Source organism: Cadophora gregata, assembly GCF_030347475.1.
Source record: "Cadophora gregata isolate MNR1 chromosome Unknown scaffold_1, whole genome shotgun sequence".
Lineage (NCBI taxonomy): Eukaryota > Fungi > Ascomycota > Leotiomycetes > Helotiales > Ploettnerulaceae > Cadophora > Cadophora gregata.
In genome coordinates this window covers 250,103-274,545 of record NW_026695924.1, presented here as the reverse complement: position 1 = coordinate 274,545, position 24,443 = coordinate 250,103, and the positions used below count along the sequence as shown (strand labels likewise).

The 24,443-nt window shown below is 47.4% G+C and overlaps 11 protein-coding genes across 11 annotated transcripts; 5 read left to right on the top strand and 6 right to left on the bottom strand.

Moving 5' to 3' along the window:
- Positions 1-165: 165 nt before the first annotated feature.
- On the top strand, positions 166-1,287 carry ONS95_000065 (uncharacterized protein; the record flags this gene model as incomplete). Its single annotated transcript, XM_058493204.1, has 3 exons — positions 166-557; positions 629-1,018; positions 1,073-1,287. The coding sequence occupies 2 exons, from the start codon at positions 166-168 to the stop codon at positions 852-854; spliced, it is 618 nt and encodes a 205-aa protein (XP_058363404.1). The 3' UTR covers positions 855-1,018; positions 1,073-1,287.
- A 926-nt stretch (positions 1,288-2,213) lies between these two features.
- ONS95_000064 (uncharacterized protein) lies at positions 2,214-4,420 on the bottom strand. The gene is made up of 2 exons (XM_058493203.1): positions 3,584-4,420; positions 2,214-3,507 (listed from the first exon to the last, which is right to left on the bottom strand). The coding sequence occupies exons 1-2, from the start codon at positions 4,239-4,241 to the stop codon at positions 2,606-2,608; spliced, it is 1,560 nt and encodes a 519-aa protein (XP_058363403.1). The 5' UTR covers positions 4,242-4,420; the 3' UTR covers positions 2,214-2,605.
- Positions 4,421-4,942: 522 nt separating this feature from the next.
- Positions 4,943-5,223, bottom strand: ONS95_000063 (uncharacterized protein; the record flags this gene model as incomplete). Its single annotated transcript, XM_058493202.1, has 2 exons — positions 4,943-4,963; positions 5,038-5,223. 2 exons carry the CDS (start codon positions 5,221-5,223, stop codon positions 4,943-4,945), a joined length of 207 nt encoding a protein of 68 aa, XP_058363402.1.
- A 107-nt stretch (positions 5,224-5,330) lies between these two features.
- ONS95_000062 (uncharacterized protein) lies at positions 5,331-8,072 on the bottom strand. Its single transcript, XM_058493201.1, has one exon. The coding sequence runs from the start codon at positions 7,170-7,172 to the stop codon at positions 6,069-6,071; it is 1,104 nt and encodes a 367-aa protein (XP_058363401.1). The 5' UTR covers positions 7,173-8,072; the 3' UTR covers positions 5,331-6,068.
- A 427-nt stretch (positions 8,073-8,499) lies between these two features.
- ONS95_000061 (uncharacterized protein) lies at positions 8,500-8,924 on the bottom strand (the record flags this gene model as incomplete). Its single annotated transcript, XM_058493200.1, has 2 exons — positions 8,500-8,722; positions 8,782-8,924. 2 exons carry the CDS (start codon positions 8,922-8,924, stop codon positions 8,500-8,502), a joined length of 366 nt encoding a protein of 121 aa, XP_058363400.1.
- Positions 8,925-9,799: 875 nt separating this feature from the next.
- On the bottom strand, positions 9,800-10,932 carry ONS95_000060 (uncharacterized protein; the record flags this gene model as incomplete). The annotated part of the gene is made up of 2 exons (XM_058493199.1): positions 9,800-10,739; positions 10,793-10,932. 2 exons carry the CDS (start codon positions 10,930-10,932, stop codon positions 9,800-9,802), a joined length of 1,080 nt encoding a protein of 359 aa, XP_058363399.1.
- A 1,269-nt stretch (positions 10,933-12,201) lies between these two features.
- Positions 12,202-15,066, top strand: ONS95_000059 (uncharacterized protein; the record flags this gene model as incomplete). The annotated part of the gene is made up of 1 exon (XM_058493198.1): positions 12,202-15,066. The coding sequence occupies one exon, from the start codon at positions 12,202-12,204 to the stop codon at positions 15,064-15,066; it is 2,865 nt and encodes a 954-aa protein (XP_058363398.1).
- A 173-nt stretch (positions 15,067-15,239) lies between these two features.
- Positions 15,240-15,560, bottom strand: ONS95_000058 (uncharacterized protein; the record flags this gene model as incomplete). The annotated part of the gene is made up of 1 exon (XM_058493197.1): positions 15,240-15,560. The coding sequence occupies one exon, from the start codon at positions 15,558-15,560 to the stop codon at positions 15,240-15,242; it is 321 nt and encodes a 106-aa protein (XP_058363397.1).
- A 492-nt stretch (positions 15,561-16,052) lies between these two features.
- On the top strand, positions 16,053-17,405 carry ONS95_000057 (uncharacterized protein). The gene is made up of 4 exons (XM_058493196.1): positions 16,053-16,313; positions 16,374-16,558; positions 16,619-17,255; positions 17,311-17,405. Exons 1-3 carry the CDS (start codon positions 16,232-16,234, stop codon positions 17,141-17,143), a joined length of 792 nt encoding a protein of 263 aa, XP_058363396.1. The 5' UTR covers positions 16,053-16,231; the 3' UTR covers positions 17,144-17,255; positions 17,311-17,405.
- A 1,256-nt stretch (positions 17,406-18,661) lies between these two features.
- On the top strand, positions 18,662-21,394 carry ONS95_000056 (uncharacterized protein). Its single transcript, XM_058493195.1, has 2 exons — positions 18,662-20,155; positions 20,213-21,394. The coding sequence occupies exons 1-2, from the start codon at positions 19,221-19,223 to the stop codon at positions 21,051-21,053; spliced, it is 1,776 nt and encodes a 591-aa protein (XP_058363395.1). The 5' UTR covers positions 18,662-19,220; the 3' UTR covers positions 21,054-21,394.
- Positions 21,395-21,782: 388 nt separating this feature from the next.
- ONS95_000055 (uncharacterized protein) lies at positions 21,783-23,189 on the top strand (the record flags this gene model as incomplete). The annotated part of the gene is made up of 1 exon (XM_058493194.1): positions 21,783-23,189. One exon carries the CDS (start codon positions 21,783-21,785, stop codon positions 23,187-23,189), a length of 1,407 nt encoding a protein of 468 aa, XP_058363394.1.
- Between the last annotated feature and the right edge of the window lie 1,254 nt (positions 23,190-24,443).

The window sequence follows — 24,443 nt, the reverse complement described above, 5'->3', positions numbered from 1 at the left end:
GAAAGAGCTTATTACGATAAAACACAAGCTGAAATGCTAACATCTATGAAGCGACAAGACAGTCATGCCAGGAACTCCAAGGATTATTTCGGCATATTCCAACTCCACCTTCAACTTCGGCGACTCTGCAACCATGGAACGTTTCAGAAATTAATTCCCAGGACGATGCCGGAAAGCTTCCAGATAGACCCCGAACAAGCTCTCGACTACTTAAAGACAAAGCGCAAGGCAACATGCACTTATTGTAAGTCAAGGATTCGACGAATCGCAGATCAGGGAGAAAACGACAACAGTAGTGGCATGTTCAGCGTTTGCGGACATCTTTTCTGCACCGATTGTACGCCCAGATTTGAAGCAGCTGTGCGACAAAGATCTGATGCTGGTACCTGTTCATTATGCTCAAGACCGATCTCGGAAAACTTGTTTGCAAGGAGCGAAACGATATGTGTCCGACGGGAAAAAGAGTCTTCGGTGTCGGAACATGACTCAAGCGGAATATCTTCAAAAATTTCGGAACTTTTGAGGAATATCAAGAGTAGCAAAATTGAAGGAAAATGGTGAGTGTTTAGCTGAGAACTCTGAACTCCAGTCCAGCTTCACGAAAGCTTCGCCTGACAACTTCCCACAGTATCATATTTTCCAGCTGGACTAGGTCTCTCGACTTAGTGGGTCGGTATTTGGCTCACGAAAAGCTGGAGTTTCTCCGAATAGATGGCACTTTCACTCTGTCCGAACGACAAAACATTCTTAACGAGTTTGAGAGTAACGAGGAACTTCGGATACTGTTGATGACCACAGGCACAGGTGCAGTAGGGTATGTTATAGAGCTGCATGTTTCATCCATCAAATTCTAGCTGATTTTATTAGGCTCAATCTTACTATCGCCAACTGCGTGTATATACTGGAGCCTCAATGGAATCCAATGATTGAAAGCCAAGCTATCGCTCGTTTATTGAGAATAGGCCTCGAAAGAGATGTGAAAGTGATTCGGTATATTGTAAAAGGGACTGTTGAGGAGGTAAGTTGCGTTCTTCAACATCATTTTCGTTCTTCAGCTGACTCTGAGTCCTAGATGATGCGCTCACAACAGTTGAGAAAGCTTGGCTTCGCGAGATTAGGATGGCGACAAGATCAATGAGGAAACATGTTGACACTAGCCACAAAGTGCTTGGACATTACTTTCATTACTTTCATCACTTTCGATCACTGTCATTCCTTCGATATTGTTCTTTGAAGAATTGGTGAGGTATTAAGGTTAGTCACGACATTTCCCAAGGTCTGGTAGCCAAAAAAAGAAAGAAAAAAAAACTTGACAGCATGCTCGCAATCTTAACTCTTCCAGAGAGAAGTTAACTATAAAGCGATCTTGGATGAATATTGGGCTTCAATCCTGTGATTCAGATCCATTGATATTATTATCGTAACAACACCAAGTGCATAGCAACATATAACTATCCTTTGTCACATACGCGTTTTGATTGACACATCTACGTGTAATCACATGACTGAAAAACAGAAGAAATGGACGTGGTTCGTAGGTCATATAATATGTGCCAAGATGTCACATTCTCGTGAATATAACTCAGGATTGTGAAAGTCCATCCAAAATCTCGTCGATGTGAATTTGCTTCCCACTGAGTATTCCAGTATCACGTTGCATATGTACTCGTAGTCCTTGTAAAGTAAAGTAAGGCTTCAGGTGCTTCGAGGCTTTCGTAGCGTACCTAATGTATGGCTGCCCGACTCAGCCTTTTCCACTGACTGACAAGTGCCCAACGAAAAAGCGGTGCACGAAAGAGAGGCATTCAGCTTGGAGGGTTCTCGGTAATTCATCCAATAGATATTACAGAAGGTCAGGTGAAGACCTCACTCGTTACCAGCTTTCCTGATTCGTCACCGAGTAGCAACGGGCCATGCTTCAGCCTGTTTGGTTCCTATTCAACCCTATCACATCCCCTCGCCCCCACACCCTCACCGCCAGAGTCGTCACGTTTTCTCAGGATTTGGTGGATCAGAATGCCAAAGCTGTGGGAAAGAGAATCTATGTATTTACTTTCGAGCTTTGACAAGCACTAATGTGTTGCGTTGATCACAGAATGAGGCTTCAGGGGCAAAACAAGCTGAAACAACACTTCTTCCGCACACAGAGAGCAAAGGGCTGAGTACAGCTGCACGGCAAAAATTGGGTATCCAAATTATACAGCACGAGAAATTCTGGGTTTCGAAGAGGAAATTCCTCTGTGCTGCTGAGTTTCATTTTACTAGCGTAATTTGGCCTCAAAACGAACTCGGCGATAATAGACATGCAACCAAGTTCCGTGTATATATTCCATCTGTGAGGATAATTCAGATAAGGCGTGGTGTTGGGTAATCGTTCGATAACCGTTGCTTCTGCTGATATAGTCCTTGCCTTCTATCTTGACTTCTGCAAGGTTAAGCCATGGATCTATATCTTCCCACGCCGCCATTATTCAAAAAGATCAAGGATCTGTGATTTTCGAGATATCTATTCAGCCACCAAGTGACACAGGCCAGTATAGAAGTACGTTGATAGATGAGAATAGAAACCCAAATTCATAGGTACGACCAAACTTTATCGACTCGCTTAAATTTTCACTCTGTGCACGCTTGAAGAGGAGGGCATTTGCGGCAGACAGAACCCCTCGTCATTTCTCATCTCATTGTTGACCAGAAATGACGAGCAACAGGGGAGATGGCCATTCTCTGTCAGAGCATTTGCAATAAAGTCCTCTCGCGTCATCTCCCCGCTGTCTACGAGCCTTTTGTCATTCTCCCTCTTCTCCAAGGCTTCATCGTACTCATCCAATTCGCCCAATTTCCGCGCTGCGAATGCATTAAGCTCTTCTTCGTTGTCAAATGCTTTCTCACGCTTCGTCCACTCTGTAGCTCCTATATGTCGACGCAGCTGCGTGAAAGGAAAGCTCCGATGGTCGTTGAAGCCGGATGAGAGGAGCATGTGCAACCACATAGCCCCAGAGGCTTGCGACCACTTGACAAGACTGGAAAGCTCTCCGTCTTTATGTCCGAGCCATTTTACCTCTTCTTCCTCTAAAACACGTATGTACATCTCTAGGTATTTGAAATACCGGGCAGCAATCTTCGGCGGTTTGTCGCCATTATAGTCCCACGCGCTATTGACGGGTCTGTCTTGGAGAAGCCACCATGGTGCCGAGCCAAATAGTTGAGCGGGTCCGATGTATGACCACTCCAGGTCTACTAATCCGACGACAGTGAGGTCCCCCCTACTTCTGAAAATCAGATTCGCCAAACCGAGATCGTCACAAATCAGCTTAAACTTGCAACGGTCATACTTCGGGTTGATTAAGTCGGGTATAAAGCTTCTTAGAACCTTGAAAGCTAGATATTTGTTCTTGGCATCATATGAGCCACAAGTCGAGTTGGGCTGGTAAACGAGCTGTTTCCAGTCCTGATCGACGACATATTGAAAATATTCAGTAGTTGTCGCAAACCCCTGGTTTCGGTCACCTAGATCATGTGTTTAGTTAACGTACTCGATCAGAATATCAAGGAAACGACTGGAAAGGAAAGCAACAAGCCATACCGAAAGTGTCGACCCCTCCATTTTGTAGGATACTGTGTGCCTTGAATGTTAGCGGGCGGGTCGGTGTAAGGCTTTGACCTTCAGCGGTCGGCGACGGCAGGCTGCCGATCCGGTCAAAATCGAGCGCGAAGAGTTGAAGCTGGAAGTTTGCTAATTGTCTGTAGATAGCTTCAATATCACTATCGCTAATATCCTCCCTCAAAAGTCTGGTGGGGTGCTCGGCATTTGGGTCTTTGAGAACGTCGCTCGCGCTCACACCGTTAATAAAGTCCATCATGATGAATGGACCAAGATCAAGCAGGTTGCTAGCAGCAGGACCCCATGTGTGGATTCTCGGGACTGAACTGACAATCGTGTCATGGATGAGCCTCAGGGCAGCCACCTCCTTGGCAACTTTCTCGTCGGCGTAGTCGTCACAAACCATTCCTACGCGAGGGAAACGAACCATCCAAGCAGTGCCGTCGCTGAAGACCATCTTCATACCGGCATTGAATGCGCCATGGTGAAAGGTTCCGTCGAGTTGACAGGAAAGCTTATCAGGATGGAAAGTCGACACCCACTCGCAGAGACGGCCTGTTCTATAGGTCTCGTTGACCTTGTCAACCCAAAGTTGGCCCTGCGCCTCGTGGACAATATCGAGAAGCGCGTTGGTTTCCATATTGCCAGAGAAGGAGAATACCTGTGGTTAAGTACTGGGGAGCATGCGACATCAGTGAGTGAGCGAGCTGGTCGAGATGAGCGAGAGGTGGACGACAACGATACTTGATGGTTAGCGAGGTCGTTGGTAGATTCTTTGCCAAGACTTTCGAAGCAGCCACTCACAGAGCTCGTGTCCCCCAAAGGGTTGAATCGCAGTAGATAATCAGAATATCGCTGCAAATATCTATGAGGCTTGTTGAGTCCATCACAATACTGAACAGGTTCAAAATGGACTTTATTTGAAAGCTACACGTATATAAATCTCTAGATTCAAGTGCATATCTGCCTAGTCTACTTCTTCGCAAATTGAGGTGGGGTCAAAGCAAAAAGTTGTCCAAATAATCGATTCTCCCGCCTTCACCGACACCTATTCCTAAGCAGCTATACTGTGATCGAGACAGAAAAGATGTGTGGCACTTCCAAGAAAAATTACAGCCTCCTGAAAGTTCTAGCAACGATCAGACTTGCTCGAGGTGCCAAAGACCACGGGGTCACCATCGCCATCCCCTCCCAGCAGACCTTTTCAGATCTAGCTGCAAGAGAAAAGTCAAAAAGAAAGAAGACAGCAACGACTGATAGCCAAAAAGAAGTAAATTTTTTGGCTTGATGGTATAGAGAGCCTTCTAGCCTGTGAATCTTAGGCAGTGAAAAACTCTCTGTCTAGCCGGATGCACCGCCCTTCTTTTATTGATAACCGTCAGCACATATTGCATCCGGGAAGTTCAGCTTTGGAAAATGTTGAGTTGAGCACGAACAGCGGCTTCTGCCTTCTCCCTAGCTGCCCTCTCTTCAGCCTCGCGTTTCTCTCGCTCCTCTTTGTTCTTGCGACGCTTCTCGATAGAAGAGTTGGCAGTGTCAACCATCTGTCCCACGGCGGCGTTCCCGGAGCTAATGAGCGCGTTATTGACTTCCCTTCGAGCGTTGGAATCAATTCCAGACATCTTAGGTGGACGTAGAGTGGTGAGTTATGAGTTTGTTGCCGAAAAATCAAAGTCAGGTTCAAGAAAGATAGCTACGGCTTTCAGTCGACGAGATTGATTACTAGTAATCTTTGATGAATGTGATGAAACAGCTGTCGGCTTGACCTGTTAATAGGTATTTGTGATATGTAGACGCCTTGCTTTTGCGAACTGAACATGTAGATTGCCCAGCCTTGCAGCCTAATCAGATCAAGAAGTGGCACCACATTCTCAAATACTATGCCAATCATGATTTATCTGAGTCACACACTACCGGCAGCAGTGAAATCTGTCCAAATTTGGCAGTGCAACAGATTTACGAGAATGGGAAAAGGGCTGGGCGCGGATCTTGCAATGTCGTGGCAGGATCCCATTCGGTGGGAGGTAAGCGTCGAATGGCTTCACGGCCTGAAATCAGGTAGCAACGACTCATCCCCAAGCGAACTATTCACCAGTAATACCGCCCCTCCCTCCCCCTGTAAGCAAACTCGGTCTTGTACAAAGAGGCTGCAGGATTTATGCAGATAAATGCATGAAACACGAGAAAGGGCAAAGTCTTGGAAATATACCGCAATGTTATCCAACTGCCAGACCCCCACACCCCGCCTTTCGAATTTGAATGTGTCCCAATACGTGATATTGGACCAATCACATAGTTCCAAACGATATGGCCAGTGCACAATCAATATACGAATTTCTTGGTGTCGGATGAGTTTGAAACACGTTGAGTATGGCTCCTGTGGTATTTTACCTCCACTCACAGCTTGCGCCATATCTGAGTCTATGGCCAACAGCTTTCCCTTTAATCATCATATTACCCTGCCACTCTACACATCACAATCAATACTCGAGCCTGTCTCCTGAATCTGAACTTGGCCGGTCTTATCTTGCCTGGCAACACTAAACGCCTCTTTCAATTGCATTGTATAGTGCTCCTTGTCCTTCAGTTTCTTCTGTATGACATCCTGGGCGCTCACTCCCCAGTACCACCAGAATACCTGGTCGAAGATCTTTTTCTCGCAGTGTTCTTTGTTGAACAATGGTTGGATATTGGAGTTGAACACCCGATACATGCCTTTGGGAATTGTGACAGCATGAAAGTACCAGAAGCTCCCGGAGTGGCAAACATGTCGCATGATAGGTGCTTGGCAAAGAACTCCATTCCGCGCTAATTCTTCTTGCTCGTAGATGGTCAAATACTCTTCTAACAAGGTTTCCAACTCTTTCACAGACTCAGGATCGTCGAAATCATCCACAGACTTAGATGTGAGCCAATAAGGTGGTACCTGCATCTCCACAGGTTGTGAGCACGACCACTCGAGATCAATAATGGTTTGGATGTTCCACTGTTCGTCCACAAAGATATTGCTTCGGTGGAGATCGGTCAACGTAAAGAAAAAAGGGCCATCACGATACTGAGGACGGATGAAGCGATGCATAGTGGCTCGTAGAGCTGTCAACGCTGCAAGTTGCATTTCGCCATCGTCTTTATCGTGAACCGAGTTTGGTTGAAACAATATCCTGTTATCTTGAAAGCTAAGAAGGTCGGAGATATAAGACTCAACAGAAGTGTAGGTTCTTTGTCGTGGGATCCCCGACGGTATCCCCTCGTTCTCTAGCATTTGAAGATAGAGAGTAAGGGGTCGGTTGGACAGCGTTATGACACCACACGAATCAAGAGTCAATGAAGCTATTCGTGGCAGAGGTTTGTCATTTAATGAAAGGGAAATCCGTGCGAGGCCGCGAAAAAGCCTAGCTCGATAAGATTTGTCGTGCCGATGATCTTCCCATGACTGATGAAGAGGTTCGCCTTTCGCTTCGCTCAGAATTATATAGCCTGTCTTGAATGGGCTGTGAATTTTTTGTCGTATGTAGTTGCACGGAACTGGAAAGCCAAGCCAGCACAAAACAAGTCGCCGTATTCGCAACATCGCCGTGGCAAAGAACGTCACATTTCGGGGGTGTGTAAACTATACAGCTTTAGAAGAGTTATAAAAATGGCGGTTTTACTCACACATTGTCCATCAGGAAGACCGAAGCCATGTAATACGGGTATAGACACATCAGGGCATTGTTCTTGAAGCCAAAGGTACGCCGCAATTTCCGTCCTTAGCTTCTCTTCCACATTTCCAGGCTTATTTCTCTCTCCCAATCTGTACGGGAGTGGAAAACGAACAAAGATTTTGTCGGGCCCTCGACGGCCATTCGCAGGGATGAGGACTGGGACACAGACGTTGAAACTTCCCGATTTCCAGATCTCCATGACGCACACGTGACATTGATCAATGCCTAAATGACAACAAACCAAATTCTTAATATCTGCTTCGTGTGCCTTCAGATAGTCGAAAAATTCCTTTTTGTGTTGCGGATATCGTAGCTGGGCCAGCATATCGTCATCTTGGTCCAGCGCATCTTCGAGACATACTGGCCCCTTCAGAAGTGGACGCTCTGGCAAGTCTGCCATATATATCAATTGCTGCTCCTTGGGGGCTTCGGAGGGAATGCAAAGACCGTATTAGGTCGTGTAGATGTGGCGAAGAGCACGACCAGGTTCTAGTACAGAACTGTCGCGACAGCAGCTTGGTTGGTAGTCGCGCGATGCAATGAAAGGAGACGTGCCGTGCTGAACAGGAGATTGTCGCGAACTCGGGACGCCAAAAATCCGGATGGTAGAACTGTGGCCCAGGGTTGCACCATTGGCCGATGAATTATGAATTGGTACTCAACCACTGTTAATACATGAGACAGGTGGTGTGGTGAGTATGATATGAATCAGGACTGACCACAGACATCATCTTCCATTCTTGAAGTGTGCCTTCAGTCACGTGCTGGGATTAGAACCATAAACTGGTGGATATTGGAGCGACGAAGCATTCCCAGGCCATTACATTCAACAATGAAGTTTGTTTTCTTACATTAGGAGACCGTTTCAAAGGTATCTGAGGCATGCTTAACAGACACTGGGGAAATGTCGAAGTTGCCAAATACCCAATCCTGTGTACCTTTCGAACTTACATACCCTGCCCCTATACCTGCTGCCACCCACCTCTCCGCGCTTCAAAGTCAGCCCACAGTGTTGATAGACCACAACTGCACCCAGACTGTTCAGAGAAGGAAGCAGGACAACACTTGGAAAATTTACGACTGTATGAATTTCTCCTACTAATTTACTAATATAAAGGATAGCTTATCGATGAGTCTTGGAGCAAGCGTTACAAGGACGTTCTTGAGTGGACCCAGTACAATGTCACCCATAGCTCATTTCTTTTCTCCTTTTCCCCTTTTACCCTTGCTTCTCTTCTGTTGTGCATCACTTCCAGACGACAACACATTCTCGACATACGGCGCAGTCTCCGTTCTTTCACTTGGCGTCTGATAATTTGGATCGTTCGTGCCACCAGCGTTTCTCTCATTCTGGGCACTTCGCCCAGATAATTCTGCGACTCTCTCGGCTTCCTCACGGCTTCTCGTCGCATCATCCCTGTGGGAAGTGTTACTGAGCAGCTGAGCTTCCAGTGAGCATCAGGTCGTGGATCTTACCTTTCAGATGCATAAAAGCCGGCTGGAAGATCAGCCCTAGCCGTTGCCAGGCTGTAATATACACCATACGCCGTATTTTGACTTGAGTAATTGTTGTTAAGAACGACATCGTTAATTTCCCATAATTGTTTCTGTTCCGCCATGAATGCGACGTGGGACTCGAGCTTGATATCTGCTTCAAGGCGGGATGAAATTGCAAAAGGACTGACTGACTGAAGTGACCTGTGTTTCAAACACAAAAAGGTATATATTCATTCTATGTCAGCCATCGATATCTGTTGCAGCATCCCAAGCTGCAGCCTGATCCGAATACAGCAGATATGACATGACCTACGTGCTAAGCCACTGGCTCCGCGATCCATTCCGGCCACACTCCCGCCTCCCTAGGGAAGAAGACCGTCAAACGAGCGTATGATTGGCAGGCCACCATACATTCATCCATGAAAACCAACAAAATGCAGAACGTACGATACACATCGCTGCCACGTTCAACATGAACCGGGCGTCGATAATGAACCCTGGTCAGTCTCGACCAATCAATGCCTCATAAGCGAACGCATTCGCGGACGACCCTCCAAGCTCTCGACTGTGTCTGCCTCGTCAAGAATCCTTGACATAAAATGACTCATTTATCTCGGTTATCTCGAATCTCGCTGTTGCCTGTTGATGTCGAATGGATCTGTTAACTACCTGGACAGCTGCCCAATCTCCCGTGATGAAATATTACATGGCAAGGTTGGCTCAGGGAGATGTACACGCTTCGTGAGGTTGTAAGTGACTTCATGAAAGATTGTTGAAATTTGGAGAAGATTGATAGATGCCCTTGGAGGTTCACCTAATGATGATATCCACACGGTAAAACATTGGAGTTGGGTGACAGAGACTCTCAAAGTGATTCCGCTACAGGCCATACATTTCAACCACCCACCAACCCACGCTACAGATCTGAACTATATACTATTACCAACTAGCAGGGACTCTAGAGCTCAGAAACATAAAGGCGACCACGGGCTAGCTGTTAACTCTTCACCGATTCCGGCGTCAACGATCTCCTCCTCGTCCTTGCATCCAACAGGTACTGAGAACACTCATTGTACATTTCCCAATCCGTATCTTTCAACACTCTCATATAGGGTTGATCACCAATTTGAATCTCATCGTCCTCAAAATCAGTCTCCTCTTCATCGTCACCACTAACAATGACTCTCGCAACTGGTTTGGGCGGCCTGACGTAAGTCTGCCCATTCGCCTGGGCACGCAGATTCTGGCTTGCCCGGATACCCCGCGCCCTTAGATCCGCAATATCTTCCAGTTGAAATGTCGTTATTGTCGCGGGGACGATATTGTTATATTTCGATTTCACCGTTTTGTCCTCCTCATTTCCATATTCAATCTTCACTTCCATGAATTGAGCTGCCCAGACTCTCTCGTCGTCATATCCATAGGCGTTATTTCCCTTGTTGTTATGGCCATGGCTGGCTTCTGCACCGACCGAAACAAGTCCCGGAGGAGCGCCGACTGCAAGCCCAACATCTGCAGATGCACCGACTGTCCCACTCAGTGACCGTGAGGATCCCACGTGGACATCGCCGCCAGTGATGAGCTGGATTCCAGTCACCATCCAGATCTCGGGAGCCTTGAATTTGTGTATGCCGAAATGCCCTTTGAAGGATATGGATGCCTGCGTCCGGATCCATTCCTGTACGCCCTCCTGGGCCATTACTTCATCTCTCAGAAATTTCTCGGGTTTTCTGATTTTCAGACGTCGGCCTGATTTGCCTTCTAAGGTAGCAGTAACGGTTGAGTTGGCGCTGCCTTCTGCTTTTACCCAATCTGAGAATTTGAGGGCGAGAGATGTCTCTATTGATAATTCGAAATCGAGGGAGCACCCTCTTTCATCTTTTTGTTCTCGTCGGATCCATTTCTGTACGTGTTCTTCATACTCTTCTTGATCGAGACTGGACTATCAATCAGCAATGCTTAAGTGTGTAGATTGAGGGGTTGAACTTACTCCTCTTGATACTCGAAACGCTTCGATTCTAAACCATCATCGGGGTCCAAAGGATTCAGGTACAGACTGCCTAAACGCAAATCCTCTGGATTGATGCCCCTCGTATAGGGCAAAAAACTTCTCTTCTGTTGCGGAGCCATATATATGGAACAAATGAACCTTTACGATGCAATATTTCGGTGAAGATTAACTCGGTCCCCAGGTTGGAGCCGGTGAGGAATGTGGAAAACTTATTGATGAACAGGTGAGGATATTGAAACAGACGTAACGGCATGAATTAATAGTCAGAGATGTCTCATGGCCAGAGCCTTGGTCTTGTACGCGCAGAGTAGGCTGGGAGGCCGAGTCTTTGGTGAGGCGCTCTCGGCAGGTCTCGCTGGGCTGTGCACTGCCTTCGCCACTGTTCCTGGTACGTGTGCAGTCACAAAACAGCTGAGTGCCACTTATTTCTGCCCTACGAGGCGGTTGTGCCCGTGGACTCGGGATATTGCGAGGGCTGAATGACGCAAATGAGGTCTGTTGAGTAATTGACAGAGAGAGAGGATCTCGGTGAGCGAGAGCAGGCGGACGGAACGGGACGTCGTCCTATCTTAGACCGAGGCTAATGGACAGCCATCCCTTGAACAGGGTTAGCGCAATATCTACTCTTAACCTTCTTTTGACAACTTTCAACTTGCGACTTTCTCTATCAAAAGTACTCCCTTCGTTACCAAGTGCCGCAAAATCCTCAAACATCTCAGGTTCTTGGTTGTGCCATCTTTCGATATGTTCTGAATGCCAGCTGTCCAGAATCGTCCTCCAGTCCTGCTGTCCTATCGCTATTCCAGTAGTGGCGAGCTGCATAACAGGCTGCATGCTTAGCCCACCACAGCCCCCCAATTGACTCGACGATTGGGTCACGACCCCTTGAAACAGCACCAAACAGCGGCCATGAGAATTTCACCGACCTTCGCCATCTAACGTGACAGGGCTGGCTTCCAGATGCCCTCCCCACAGGCTGTGCTCTCTGCGGCTCTAGAGAAAATGAGGGGCAGGCGGCCCATGCCTCTATTCATACGCGCTGCGGCCCATCGGTGATCGTTCTTAGGCTTTGAGGCTGTCACAGAAATGCACTCCCACCATCTACTTTGTCAAGTTAAAGAACACCAGGGTCCCCTACCCCTCGACTTCTCTGTCTTTCAGTTGTCTCTTAGCATCAGCATTTACATCTTTGTCCCAATTCTATATATTGATCTTTCTTCATTACTCAGCTGAGGTACCCCGCGAGCGACGAAGTGGGCCACGTAAATCATTATTTATTCAACCAGTTATTTGCAGGCGTTTATCGACAACAAGAATTGATGGGCATTTGATCGTTATCTAGGATCTGGGAACTGGGAGACCGGGAGCTGTGCTGTATACCATTACCGATGACGACCTCATTGCCAGCCCTACTTAACTCCCGCCCCTCAGTTAGAAGGGCACCGCTTGTCACAGTTGAGGATCATCGCATTCCTCGCACACAAACGGTCAATTTTCCAGCAAGCGATCCCAGCCTCTCATTTGAAGAGGTTGTTCGAGAATATTCCCAGATATGTTCGTCTCCTGAGGACAAACGGAGTGAGGGCGGGGTAACGTCGGAGCTGGACAGCGGCTTCGTCGCTACCACTGTGGACGATGTTTGTAAACTACCCGAGACGGAGGACGAAAGTAACAAACTCTCGGGCTATCTCCCGTCAAAGATTGTTTTCGAGACACGAAACAAATCACGAGATGCGATTCGGCTGGGTAGCACACATGACAGCATAGAAGCACTGGAAAAGGGACTTCAGGCATTAAGGAGGCAATCTGGCCAGCGATCGGACTCTTGGATTCTTGGAGAAGCTGAGATACTTCTTGATCTAGGTCGCAAAGACGAAGCCAAGAAGACTCTTGCCCATTGTGCAACGGAACCGACAACGCGAGGAAAGACAGCGTCTCGCCAACAACCAGTTCTACGAAAAAGTGCATCAGCGGCGGATGCTCTGTTTGCTGAAGATATGTTGAAGTTCAACCAACAGAGTCATCAACAAAACCAAGAGGAACTCCTTCAGCTTTCGTTGCGAGCTGAGGACTGGGGGAAAGCGCGAGAGGCTGCGGAAACCCTTCATCGGATCGACTCCAGCTATTTCGACATCAAAAAACCTATGGACCGATTTCTGAAATGTCGGCAGATGTTAAACCTCGGAGTTCTAGCAGAAACAGGAGCTCCAAATTCCAACAATGACTTGCAACGACAAAGCTTGGCAAAAGCTTTGAGGCTCTACAACCACGGATGTTTTGCAACTGAGCTCTTTCATAAACACTTCGATCCTCCACAAGCTCAGGTCAATGGACTTGACCACAGAGATTGTGCCAATCTCTTCTTTTCCGCCGCACGAGTTTGTGTTCAGTTCCATCGATATGGTATTTTCGATGAGCGGGGAAAGCCGCTCTCTCCAGACGGATTTACGAAGCGATTCAAGAAAGACGCACTTCCGTGCAGTCCGCCTTTGACCGAGAAAGATTGGAAGCACCAGGCTTTGCACTTCATGGAGCAGGGAAGATCTCGGGCGTTGCTGGAATCAATAATCCGGGGAGATCCCGAGGAGCCCCTGGTAACTACCATGCAAAGACGATATTTGATGGCCGACGTGGCGTTGGCAGCTCGGGAAAGCATACGCATCAAAAAGAAGAGAGATTCCTTCCTGCTTGGTGTAGATCCGCGGTCTTCCGCAAGCACTGCTTCAGACTCGCTTCAAGATTACTCCCTTTTAGAGCTTACTGATAGTCCTTCCTCTACAACCATGTCCGCAAAACCGTCGCCAGATATACCAGAAATCCTCGCGAACAGAGAGCCTCGATCATTAGCTCTTGGTCCACTTTTGGATACAGCTGGTTTGGACGATTACAAATATTCCGATGCCTTGCCTGCATCGCCCTCGTCACTAGGTGGATCTGATCTCGGTGGAGAGTTAAGAGACAAGAAATTGGCTCAGCTCAACGCGCAGATGCGATGGCGAAAGGCGATACTTTACGCCTTTTGTGTGTGCAATCCTACCCTGAATGCCGCCATGCCAAGCGCCAGTTTCGTCAACGACGCCAGCAGTATTCGATCAAAGATTCCCTCCGATACTGTTGTGGTTGAGTACGCATTAGTTACCGCACCTCCCGAAGGTCTGATCACTCTCGTCATCTCTTCAAATGCAATTGAAGAATGTACTTGGCAGAGAGTCGATACTCTGCAGCGAGATGTTGCAGATCTTCTGAGTTCGATGCATTCATGGGGTACGAAGACCCGAGAAATGAGCCCCATATCCCCAAGGAGCAAAGCCCCAATCAACGTGCACGAGATTTGCAGCAATCTCTCCCGAATCCTCATCCAACCCATCGAGCAATACCTCGCTGGCAAAAAGAAGCTCATCATCATTCCATCCGGCGAACTGGCACACGTGCCCTGGACTATGTTCCTGCATCTCCCGGTCGCCGTTGTGCCAAGTCTCTCCATCTGGGACCACCTCCAAACTCACTCTCGCGAAGCGGTCCAGCCATCAAAAGTGTCTGTTGTCGGCAACCCGCCTCGGAACGAAGACGACACACTCCGTGATGGCGATATTCCGTTCTCGCACATGGAAGCCTTCTACATCGCCAGAATCAACCAGGACTTCCCTTTTCTTGCAGGAGAAAACAATCGCAAGCAATTTCAAGAATGGGTAGCGCTTACTCGTGTGCTACATCTTTGCGCACACAGCACATTCGATGAGAAAGACCCCGCTCGTTCAGGGATCCAGCTGTTCCGAGATCCACTGACAATCCATGATTGGCGAGATCTGACGATCAAAGCAGACTTAGTGGTTTTCTCCTCTTGCCTCTCGGGAATATCCAAAGCATTCCATTCCGGCTCAGCGTTCGGTTTCGCACACACACTTCTCGGTACGGGAACACGCGCATTCATCGGGAGTCTCTGGCCGGTGGATGACCAGGCCACTTTATTCTTAATGATGATATTCTATGATCAACTTCGATTATTCTCACCAGCCGTAGCTCTCCACAATGCGCAAAAGCGGATGCAAAATCTATCACACGAAGACGTTTGGGGACTGGTGGAGAGGTTGAAGATCGAGGTGCAACATGCGAGAGTTGATAAGTTCGTCGATAATCCGACGTTCTGGATACGGAGGCTGGATAATCTCAGAGACGATGAACTACAGGATCTTAGAGATCCGCGGTCTTGGGCGGCGTTTGTGCTGACGGGATATGGGTTTCAGAATATCTAGAAGACACCTACGAACTAATATAAAAATCCAAGCATTTCGCATCATTGGAGATTGATCAAATGGTGTGGTGTCACTCGAGATTTGTATGCTGCCTGTTCCAAGCTCAATGTTCAATTCCAAGCCTACCAACAGACACATTCCTCTCGAATCCCCTCGTATCTCCTCCATCCACCTCAATCATCATGATCCTTCAACACGATATCATCTACCCTATGATATCCTTGCCCCTTCCTCCTTTTCACCTCCCTCTCCCACGCACTCCTCTCCTTCAACCACGCATACAGCGGAAACCACGCCGCATTCCACCACGTCATCTCTTCCTTCCTAATCCTGTGACCTCTAAGCCATGCTTCGCGCTCAGCTTTCTCTCGCTGCTTTTTCTCTCTTTCTTGGCGCTTTTGTTCGTTTCTGAGTCGGATACGTTGCTCGCGCTCGAAGCGGGCACGCTCTTGGTCGGCGTGAGACCTGTAGTTGCTGCTTCCGCCGCCGCCCATGATTGCAAAGATTTCAAGCTATATATACTGCTTAGATGGAGTTTTGTGTGATATGAGGTGAAATAATTGATCTGGCGTGGCGAGGCTGTGACAGGGTCTACGATAATGTTAGAATATCAGGCAAACACATCGATTAATTGCAATGTACTCACCAAATCATATCAATAATCTCACTTCTTGATGGAATCAACTACAGAAGTCTCAAGGGGATCCTCATTCTATATCTCATCTTCCCCGCGGTCCCAGAAGGAAGACATGTGGTCGAGGCTCAGCACCTGATCCCATATGCGATCGATGTTCGCCCGGCCAAGACGTGCCTCAAAACCACTGGCTCGGATATCATGCATCCCAAAAACCCAGCGACTCAGCTCCCAATCCCCAGCGAGAAATTCAGCCTCGATGCCTTACGATCATGTTTGAGAAATAGGCAGCCATTTGACTAACCTATGACACTGTGAGGCTGTGCCGGGAGGCGCTGCAGCGAAGCGGAGGGTCGATGGGAGTTGGGCGATAGATGCAGGGTTGTCCGTATTTATGAGATGAAAGCCGAATTGGCGTAATCCAGTCGGAGGAAGTTCCTTCTTGTTTTTGATACAGCAGCTCACTTTTTTCTTGGTACATTATCGAGCGTTGAAATTTCCTGGTAGATAATAGCAAAGAGCAGCCTCAAAATGCCTGGCGAGAAAAGCCACAAAGAGCGGACTGTCCCGATGGAAGTCCTGGTACTGGGACTCTGCCGCACCGGGACAATGTGTAAGCTGCAATGCTTCATTCCTTGCCCTTGAATTTGCCAGCTGATTCTGATTGGGATAGCAATGAGAATTGCCCTAGAAAAACTCGGCTATGAAAATGTTTATCATTTTTCCAGTGTCTTTGAGCACGAGACACATCCCGAGCTCTGGATCTCGGCACTGAAGGCAAAATACGAACAGAAAGGAAAGGAGTCAACAAATCAGTTCTCAAAAGAGTATTGGGACGACATCCTCGGAGAATACAGTGTAAGTCTCACTCCCTCTCTGGATGTCTGCACACTTCTGGTACGAGTGACGTTTATCTAGGCAGTTACAGATATCCCATGCGCGTGCTTCGCACCCGAACTCATCGCGGCATACCCAAACGCCAAGTTAATCCTCACTACCCGCTCATCAACAAGCTGGCATACATCTGTGCTTCGAACGATACACGCACTTCAAAGTTCCTATCTGAATCGCTTCCTCCTCCTGTTTTCCGCCGCTTATCTCAACCGCATCTCATCACTCATGGATCTCATCATCGAGCACTATTTCCGCGGCAATATCCCACATTTTGGTGTACAAGTATTTAAAGAGCATAACGAGATGGTGAGGAGAAGTGCGAAAGATGAGGGCAGAGAATTGCTGGAGTTTAACTTGGGTGATGGGTGGGTGGAGCTATGTAGATTCTTAGGAAAGGACGTCCCTGATTTGGATTTTCCGCATGTTAATGAGAGGGATTCGTGGAGGAGGTCGTTTGGTTTGGGATGGAGTGGGAGGAATGTACTTCTTTCTGGGTTGCCTGTTGTTGTTGGAGTTCTGGGGATTTGGCTTGCGTCTTGGAAGCAGTAGCCTGGGCGGAATTGAGACTCGCGAAGTCGAGCGTTATGCCTTGCATGACCGAGTTGACAGCTGCTTCGAAGCTTGCTTCTTGTTGAAAAGATTATTTCGATCTCTGGTGCACGTACGTGAATTGATGAATGCCGAATCTTCTACAGTGGGAGTATTGAAATCAATAGGTTACGACTTAGGCCTAGATTTGACCTCGTGCACTAACATTCGCATGAGAACCTACTACTTTCGATTGACCTGTGTCATGAAAGCTTGCAGAGGCTTGTAACAGAATAAGTATGGAAGATTGGCATATCTTGTCGTAAAGAGGTTGTTGTTCGTGCTTAAAGCTGGGGTATTGCTTCGAAGTCGTTCACTTCACTATCATTAAGATGTGGCTCTGACAAAAGGCAGTCTTGACGCAGTACCATGGATAGTGATGCTTCATGTAGTCTTTTTTTTGGAATCAACCAGTCTCGCTCATTTATCTTGACAGCTCATCGCCCTGACAATTGACTACCTGGGATCAAATCCCCTAACCACACTTCCCCAAATATATCTGGCCATCTCTCCTCTCTGTAAAACTAGTTGTCGCACAATCTCATCATAGCCTGTGGAACTACATTCGGGATAAACTTCTCGGCATGTTCTCTCTACCAGGAACAACTCTCATTGGGTATGAACTGATCCATTCGCATGTAGTATTGGCCTTTCGGCATAGGCGGTCTCCACACCAATCGCGGATCTGTGTCTCTAAAGCTACCCTTGTGGCTTTCTGCTTTTGACATATACCTCCATACACCAAATCTTAATAGCCACTTGACGTTCTTTTCCCACGACACCATAACTGCATGAAATACGGGGCTGAGAAAAGCTTGAAACACTGAACCAGAATTAAGGGATTCACTATCGGCACCATGTATCACTGTACATTTCAGCATCCATTTCGGCTCAAGTTGAAACTTTCCAAATGTTTCTGCAGCAGACACGAAAACATGGCTTTGAGAGAAAGTGCGAGCCAGGAAGCAAATTTAGCTGTAGATATCATTAGGCTCGCTTTTTGATGCCGAAGCGTCTATTGCTCAAAGTTCTGACCTTCCTAAAGCTCCTTCTTGATCTCAGAATTGAAAGATCGCCACATTCAAGAGTCGTCATATGTCAACAATCATGCGTGAGTTTCAGATGGTATACCTAAGCATTGGCATCTCTGGTGCGGCGAGGTGAAAACCCAACCGCATATTGGGAGTTTGGCTTTTATTATCTCCGACTATTGAAGAAGAAGAGTGAGCGATATGTCAGCACTCCGACGAAATGCAATTTTATGCCTATACTCCATTTCCATCAGGAAGACTCGCGAAACAATTTTTTGGGAGAAGATCATTGGTCAGCAGAGCTGTTGGCTCTACCGAGCCATGGCCAAAATAATCAGTAATCATAAACATCGCCCACAATTAGCGAGTCCAGTAAACAGCACCCGCTACGCTTAGTTACGGCCGCACTTCTCAACTGTTCGAAACCTTGATCTCACAACTGCATCGGATTCGGGGAGCGTGGGAACAGAATGCCAGACCTATCAAGACCAGGTGTTTTGTCCTCAGGGATGTTTGTAAGTCAAAGGGGGTAATAAGCTACCTGCTATGTCATCGCATCCCAGTCCGTTCTGCCCCAGTGGTGAGAAGAATTGGCATCCAGCCCCTGTCTAAACGCATCATGAAGAGTAATCGCGACCGGGATTTGATGGACGCAGTGTTCAATCCAGCGAAAGCTTGTTCAGTACTGCCTGAACTTGATGTTTGAGCGCAATTGTTCATCTCCAAATCCACAGTGTATTTACCTCCGTATTGGATGACGGAGATCGGAGCATGCTTTATCAGCGAGTTGACATTGATGAGCATGGGAATCTGCATAAGATAGCTTCGAGGGTCGCTGGTTCATCAATTTCTTCATTCTAATTATCACAAGCTCAAGCAATACTCGACTCTACAATAACTTCTGCAAATCTCAACACAGCCTCTGTACAGATAGCATCCGCATTTGAGTACATAATACATTACAGTACCAAAATCCAGCCCTGCAACATCTCCAGCAAAGCACATCAATGTCGGACCTCATCCGCGAAGCTCCTCTTGGCCAGTTCATGCGCTGGGTCTCCCGCAACAAACTATTTCAATACCCCGAGGAACGCGAAGGATTCGTCCTACCCATCCAATATATCACTCAACTAAACTCAAAAACCAATCCTGAGACAAAAGAATCGACTGTTCCATTGGCACCAACCCCAAGTACTGTCACCAGCGCTGATTTCACTTCTCTGGATACCGACCTCGAAGGCTTAGGTCTAGGCGCTACCAGAACCAAGAGTCGTGCCGATACATTGCCATACAGCAGCGAGCGCTTCGAAGTCGAACAACAACTGGCCCTTGAAAGAACCAAGACGATCCCAATCGTACCAAAGAAGACGTCCGATGGTATCATCCTGGTGGATTGGTACACGACCGACGATGTCGCCAATCCACATAACTGGTCCAAGGGAAAGCGCACATTTGTTACCGTCGTGATGTGTATCTACACTTGGGTAGTGTATACGGGGTCCTCCATTTACGCAGCAAGTGAGGGTGGAGTCATGGAGCGCTTTTCTGTCAATCATACCGAGGCGGTCCTACCACTGTCGCTCTATGTCCTTGCATACGGTGTTGGCCCACTTATTTTCGCTCCTCTCAGCGAGATTCCAGTCATTGGACGCAATCCCGTATACTACCTGACCTTCATCCTCTTCTTCGCATTATCATTTCCCACTGCTGTTTCCAATAGTTTCGCTGGCCTGTTGGTATTGCGATTTCTGCAAGGTTTCTTCGGAAGTCCAGCTCTCGCCAATGCTGGTGCAACGTTTTCGGACATGTATTCATTGCTTTACGTCCCGTATCCTTTGTCATGGTGGGTGTTCTCTGCATGGGGTGGCCCGGCTCTGGGCCCATTGATGGCTGGATTCGCCGTCTCAGCGAACAACTGGAGATGGAGTCTCTGGGAGATTGTGTGAGTACTTTCCTATTCACCGCTTCCACTGAAGAGCTATGCTGACTTTATTATTAGCTGGATGGCCGCTCCAATGCTCGTCCTCCTTCTCGCACTGATGCCCGAAACCTCAACCCCAAACATTCTCCTGCGCCGCGCCCAACGCCTTCGAAAGCTCACAGGCGACTCGAGACTTCAAGCCCAAAGTGAGATCGATCAACGCCATTTCACGGCGTCCGGTATTCTCGTCGACGCACTTATCAAACCCATCGAGATTACCATCAAGGACCCAGCTATCTTCTTCGTCAACATCTACACAGCACTGTTCTATTCAATTTATTACACCTTCTTTGAAATTTATCCTCTGGTCTTTCCTCCATTTTATGGTTTCAATCTGGGGGAAATTGGCCTCGCGTTCCTAGCTTGTCAAGTCGGTGCGACAATCGGTCTTCTGGCTTACTTCGCATACTTGCATTGGTACATGATACCCGATAACATCGCCCACGGGGTGCGAGAACAAGAACATCGTCTCGTCCCCGCCATCGTCGGCTCGTTCTTCCTCCCAACAGGTCTCTTCATTTTCGGCTGGACAGCTCGTTCAGACATCCATTGGATTGTTCCACTCATCGGAGTTGTCATCTTTGTCATTGGCACATTCCTTATTCTTCAGAGCATCTTTGTTTATGTTCCGCTGTCTTATCCACAGTATGCTGCGAGTCTTTTCGCGGGGAACGATTTGGTCAGGAGTGCTATGGCTGCGGGAAGTATTCTGTACGCTAGGCCCCTGTTTGTGAATCTGGGCGTTGGAAAGGGGATTTCGGTTTTGGCAGGCTTGAGCACGCTTGGGATCATTGGTATGGTCGCTATTTACCTTACTGGCTCTAAGTTGAGAGCCAGGTCCAAGTTTGCAACGAGCTAGGAAGGTTATTCCCGATTCTTTGACAGAAAGATGATGTCAAGCGTTGTTGAGAGGAGCAGGGTGTCAGGCAGCAAGAGTTAGGATGTGAATGAAAGCCGGCGTTCAGGGGCTGTGTTCTGGGATATTGGTTCTGACTACTAGAGAGACATGATGACAGGAAGATTAGATTGGCATATATGCGTACTTAATGATTGCAGTATCTGAAATGTCTCTGGATTTTCTGCAAATTTGATTTTCATATGCAAATCTTTCAATATTCATGCCTAGGTTCATGAAGGAAAAACCAGGTCTGTGTATTGTGTCTTCTTTGACATAGAAATGTTGAAAGAACAAGGATTGCCCATTTTTGTCTTAACCTCAGATATCTCATAAAGTCTTGAAGCAAAGAAACAGAAAAGAGTAACAAAGAAACCACACTAAGCTATTGTTACTGTCAACCGCAATTCACACCGACTTGGTAGTGATCGGTGTTCAGTCAGTTTCCACTGTCCCTCTTCTGAACACAGCGTTGGACTCTCCAGCAAACAGTACTCTGTTCGCAATATCATGCTCAAACAACTCTTCTATAGGTAATATAACTACTCAACTACTTCAGTCATTCAACTGTTTCTTTTGGCAGCGAAGCTCTGCAATTCCGCTCCAGTCAGCGCAGGACTCACCCCACGATTGCCCACAAGCCAAACCAAGGAAGTTTCATCCCAAGAATAAATTGAAATCTTGACTAGCATCATGTCTTGTACTCATCCACAGAAAGATGGCCGCGGTTGCAGAACGGTTGAACCGACTCCATCTGCCCTTGAAGAAAACAAGCGTGGGCCCCAATACGAATCCCGGAGCAGCTCGAGCTTAAGTGAGGGTAACTCCGACAACGACATGTCGCCTGCTCCACTGAACTTGATACACAAGCAACTTGCCAGCGGTATAGTCTTTGAATCTAATCGGAAGCTTCGGGAGCAACTCCACCCCGATATTCAAAGCTCCAGTGAGAGTGACAGTGAGCGGGTTTCAACGACAGCATCCAAGTCCACTGCAAAGCTTGAACCCTCTGCTGATACTGGGAAGGCTTTCCAAAACTTGACGGACCTAAGTAAGTCCACAATATTCTCATCCAAGTACCGTGAGACGAATGGCAGGGGTGTTAAAGGGAATCGGCCTCGATCCAATGCCTTTTCCGAGAGCAAAGGCAAGAACATGAAGAATTACACCACTAATTCTACCTCACCTCCCGTGAAGACTACGAATCGCTTGGAGATCGAGAAACAAAAGTCTCCTGGGAGATTACTCGAAGGCTCTCATGGACATACAGTCAGGTCCATTGACCAGAGCAATGCCACGCCCACGAAGAGCAGCACCACTGTCTCTTCATCCAAGCCCAAGGATACCCAGAATCTCCCAAAGAGCTATGAAATATCCGAGCCGATCCCCTACAGCAAGAACAAGTCCAAAGAGGATAGCACCAATGCAACTCTCTCCAAAGACTTGAAAGCCATGAGCATCTCGGCGACATCAGTAGCTCCACCAGCAGCTTGTACTGGTGTACCAAACACTGCAGGCGAAAGTGCCGACCAAGTCCAGGCACAAGGTTTGAAGTCACCCGTTGAACCATGCGCAGCAGTCAAAGGCAAAGCCAAGGTCCATTGGAAGACTCACTCCAATACTGATAGCTCTGCAGTCGCACCTCCCACCAATTATTCCCGGCCTCTTTCTCTCAGCCCTCAGCCACAGAATAAAGTTGAGGTAAACCCGCTTCTGTCGAGGAGTTCTACCACCCCTCCTCCCTCTCCGAATCCTGAGACCCAAACCAAGGAAGACAGCCAGCCCCAGACTCAACAACAGCCACATAACAGCACATGGTTATTTACAGCCAAGAATTTCCTCACCACACCACCAAAAGCCGTATCTGACTGGTTGTTTGGCTCCTCGTCAACACCATCCAAGCCCAAGGACTCTCCAGATACCAAGGAAACTACTACCTCAGCCTCCATAAAGACTAACACTTCCAAGTCTAATCACGGGTTGGAGACAATTTTGGAGGAGACCGAGCCTCTTCAGAAAGACTGGATTGTGGTCGGTACTAGTGAGAAGGGCATGGCGGAGAATCTCATGGTAAGCTTGAAGGAGGAGGAGAAAAAGTGAGGGGTTCTCGGTGAGTAAATCATTCCGGATGCGAGTACTCTTCCTTTTAAGGGAACAGAGTGAGTTTCTGGAGCTGGAACCTTGAGAGCAAAACTTTCTCGAGGCACTCTCCCTTTCGATCAAGTCATTATGTCTACGGTTGGGGTATCAAGTCAGGAGTTGCTTTTCACGATCCTTGTTCTCCTTCTATTCGTACCGCTTTCTGGAGTCACTATGACGGCAAGAAAAAATGATTACCGGATCAGAAGTTTACTTTCTTATGCGATGCTTTTGCTCCCACTAGTCTTCGTACTACACTTGCTCCTTTTTCAAAACAAGTACACATTAGAATAAATACAAAATGGGGGTTCCCCTTTAAAACACCTTCTTGCACTTTCCTAATATGTCCCTGGTACAAATAAAATCTCAAGTATATGACAACTGAGCAATCCGCTCAGCCAAATTATAGCCCGTGAGGTTACGAGATCGCCAGCATCGGCTGGTGTTGACTTAGAAGATTTTAACTTTCTCGCTTAGAGGGTGGAGAATGTCAACAAGTAGAGTCTTTCCGGAATATCTCTCCGGAGCGCGATATATAGAGTTATTGCCAGGACTTGAAATTTGATAACTGTTCTTCATTCCCAGTTTGAACAGATCAACTGATCGATGTATCTGGCAGGCCGTATATGTCATTCTTGGGTAGAGTCATGACCACGCAAGATACAATGAGGCAATGAGTCGCGTCTTACGCAAGCAGGACCTAAATTTACTCTCACTCTTTGTGCTGGATCAAAATCACAACAAAGATACCGCGAATGACACCAAAAGTAGGACTTCAAGAATATCCATGACTCTAAATACATCTCTCACAATTATCCAGCGCAACAGTGAAGTGCCCAGACGTAAACAGAAATAAACCACAACTCCCACTCACTGCATCCCAATCACACATCCCTTTCAACTCCCCTTCCTTTCCCTTCCCTCTCACCCAAAATTCCAAATAAATCAACCCCCCTCCTCCTATCCTCTCCCCTTCCTCCCCCTTCCCTTTTCACTTTCCTCAACCCAAACACAAAAACACACAACACACAAACACAACATCCAAACCAACACTATCCATCTCCAGACAAACAAACCCCAACTTCAGCTACAACCACACAAACAAACAAAACTTAAGAACAAATAACTTCAACCACACTTACAGATCCCAACACAAAAGAATGATCGACCAACACGAAATCTACTGCACCGGCTGCAAACGCGCGTACTACCCTT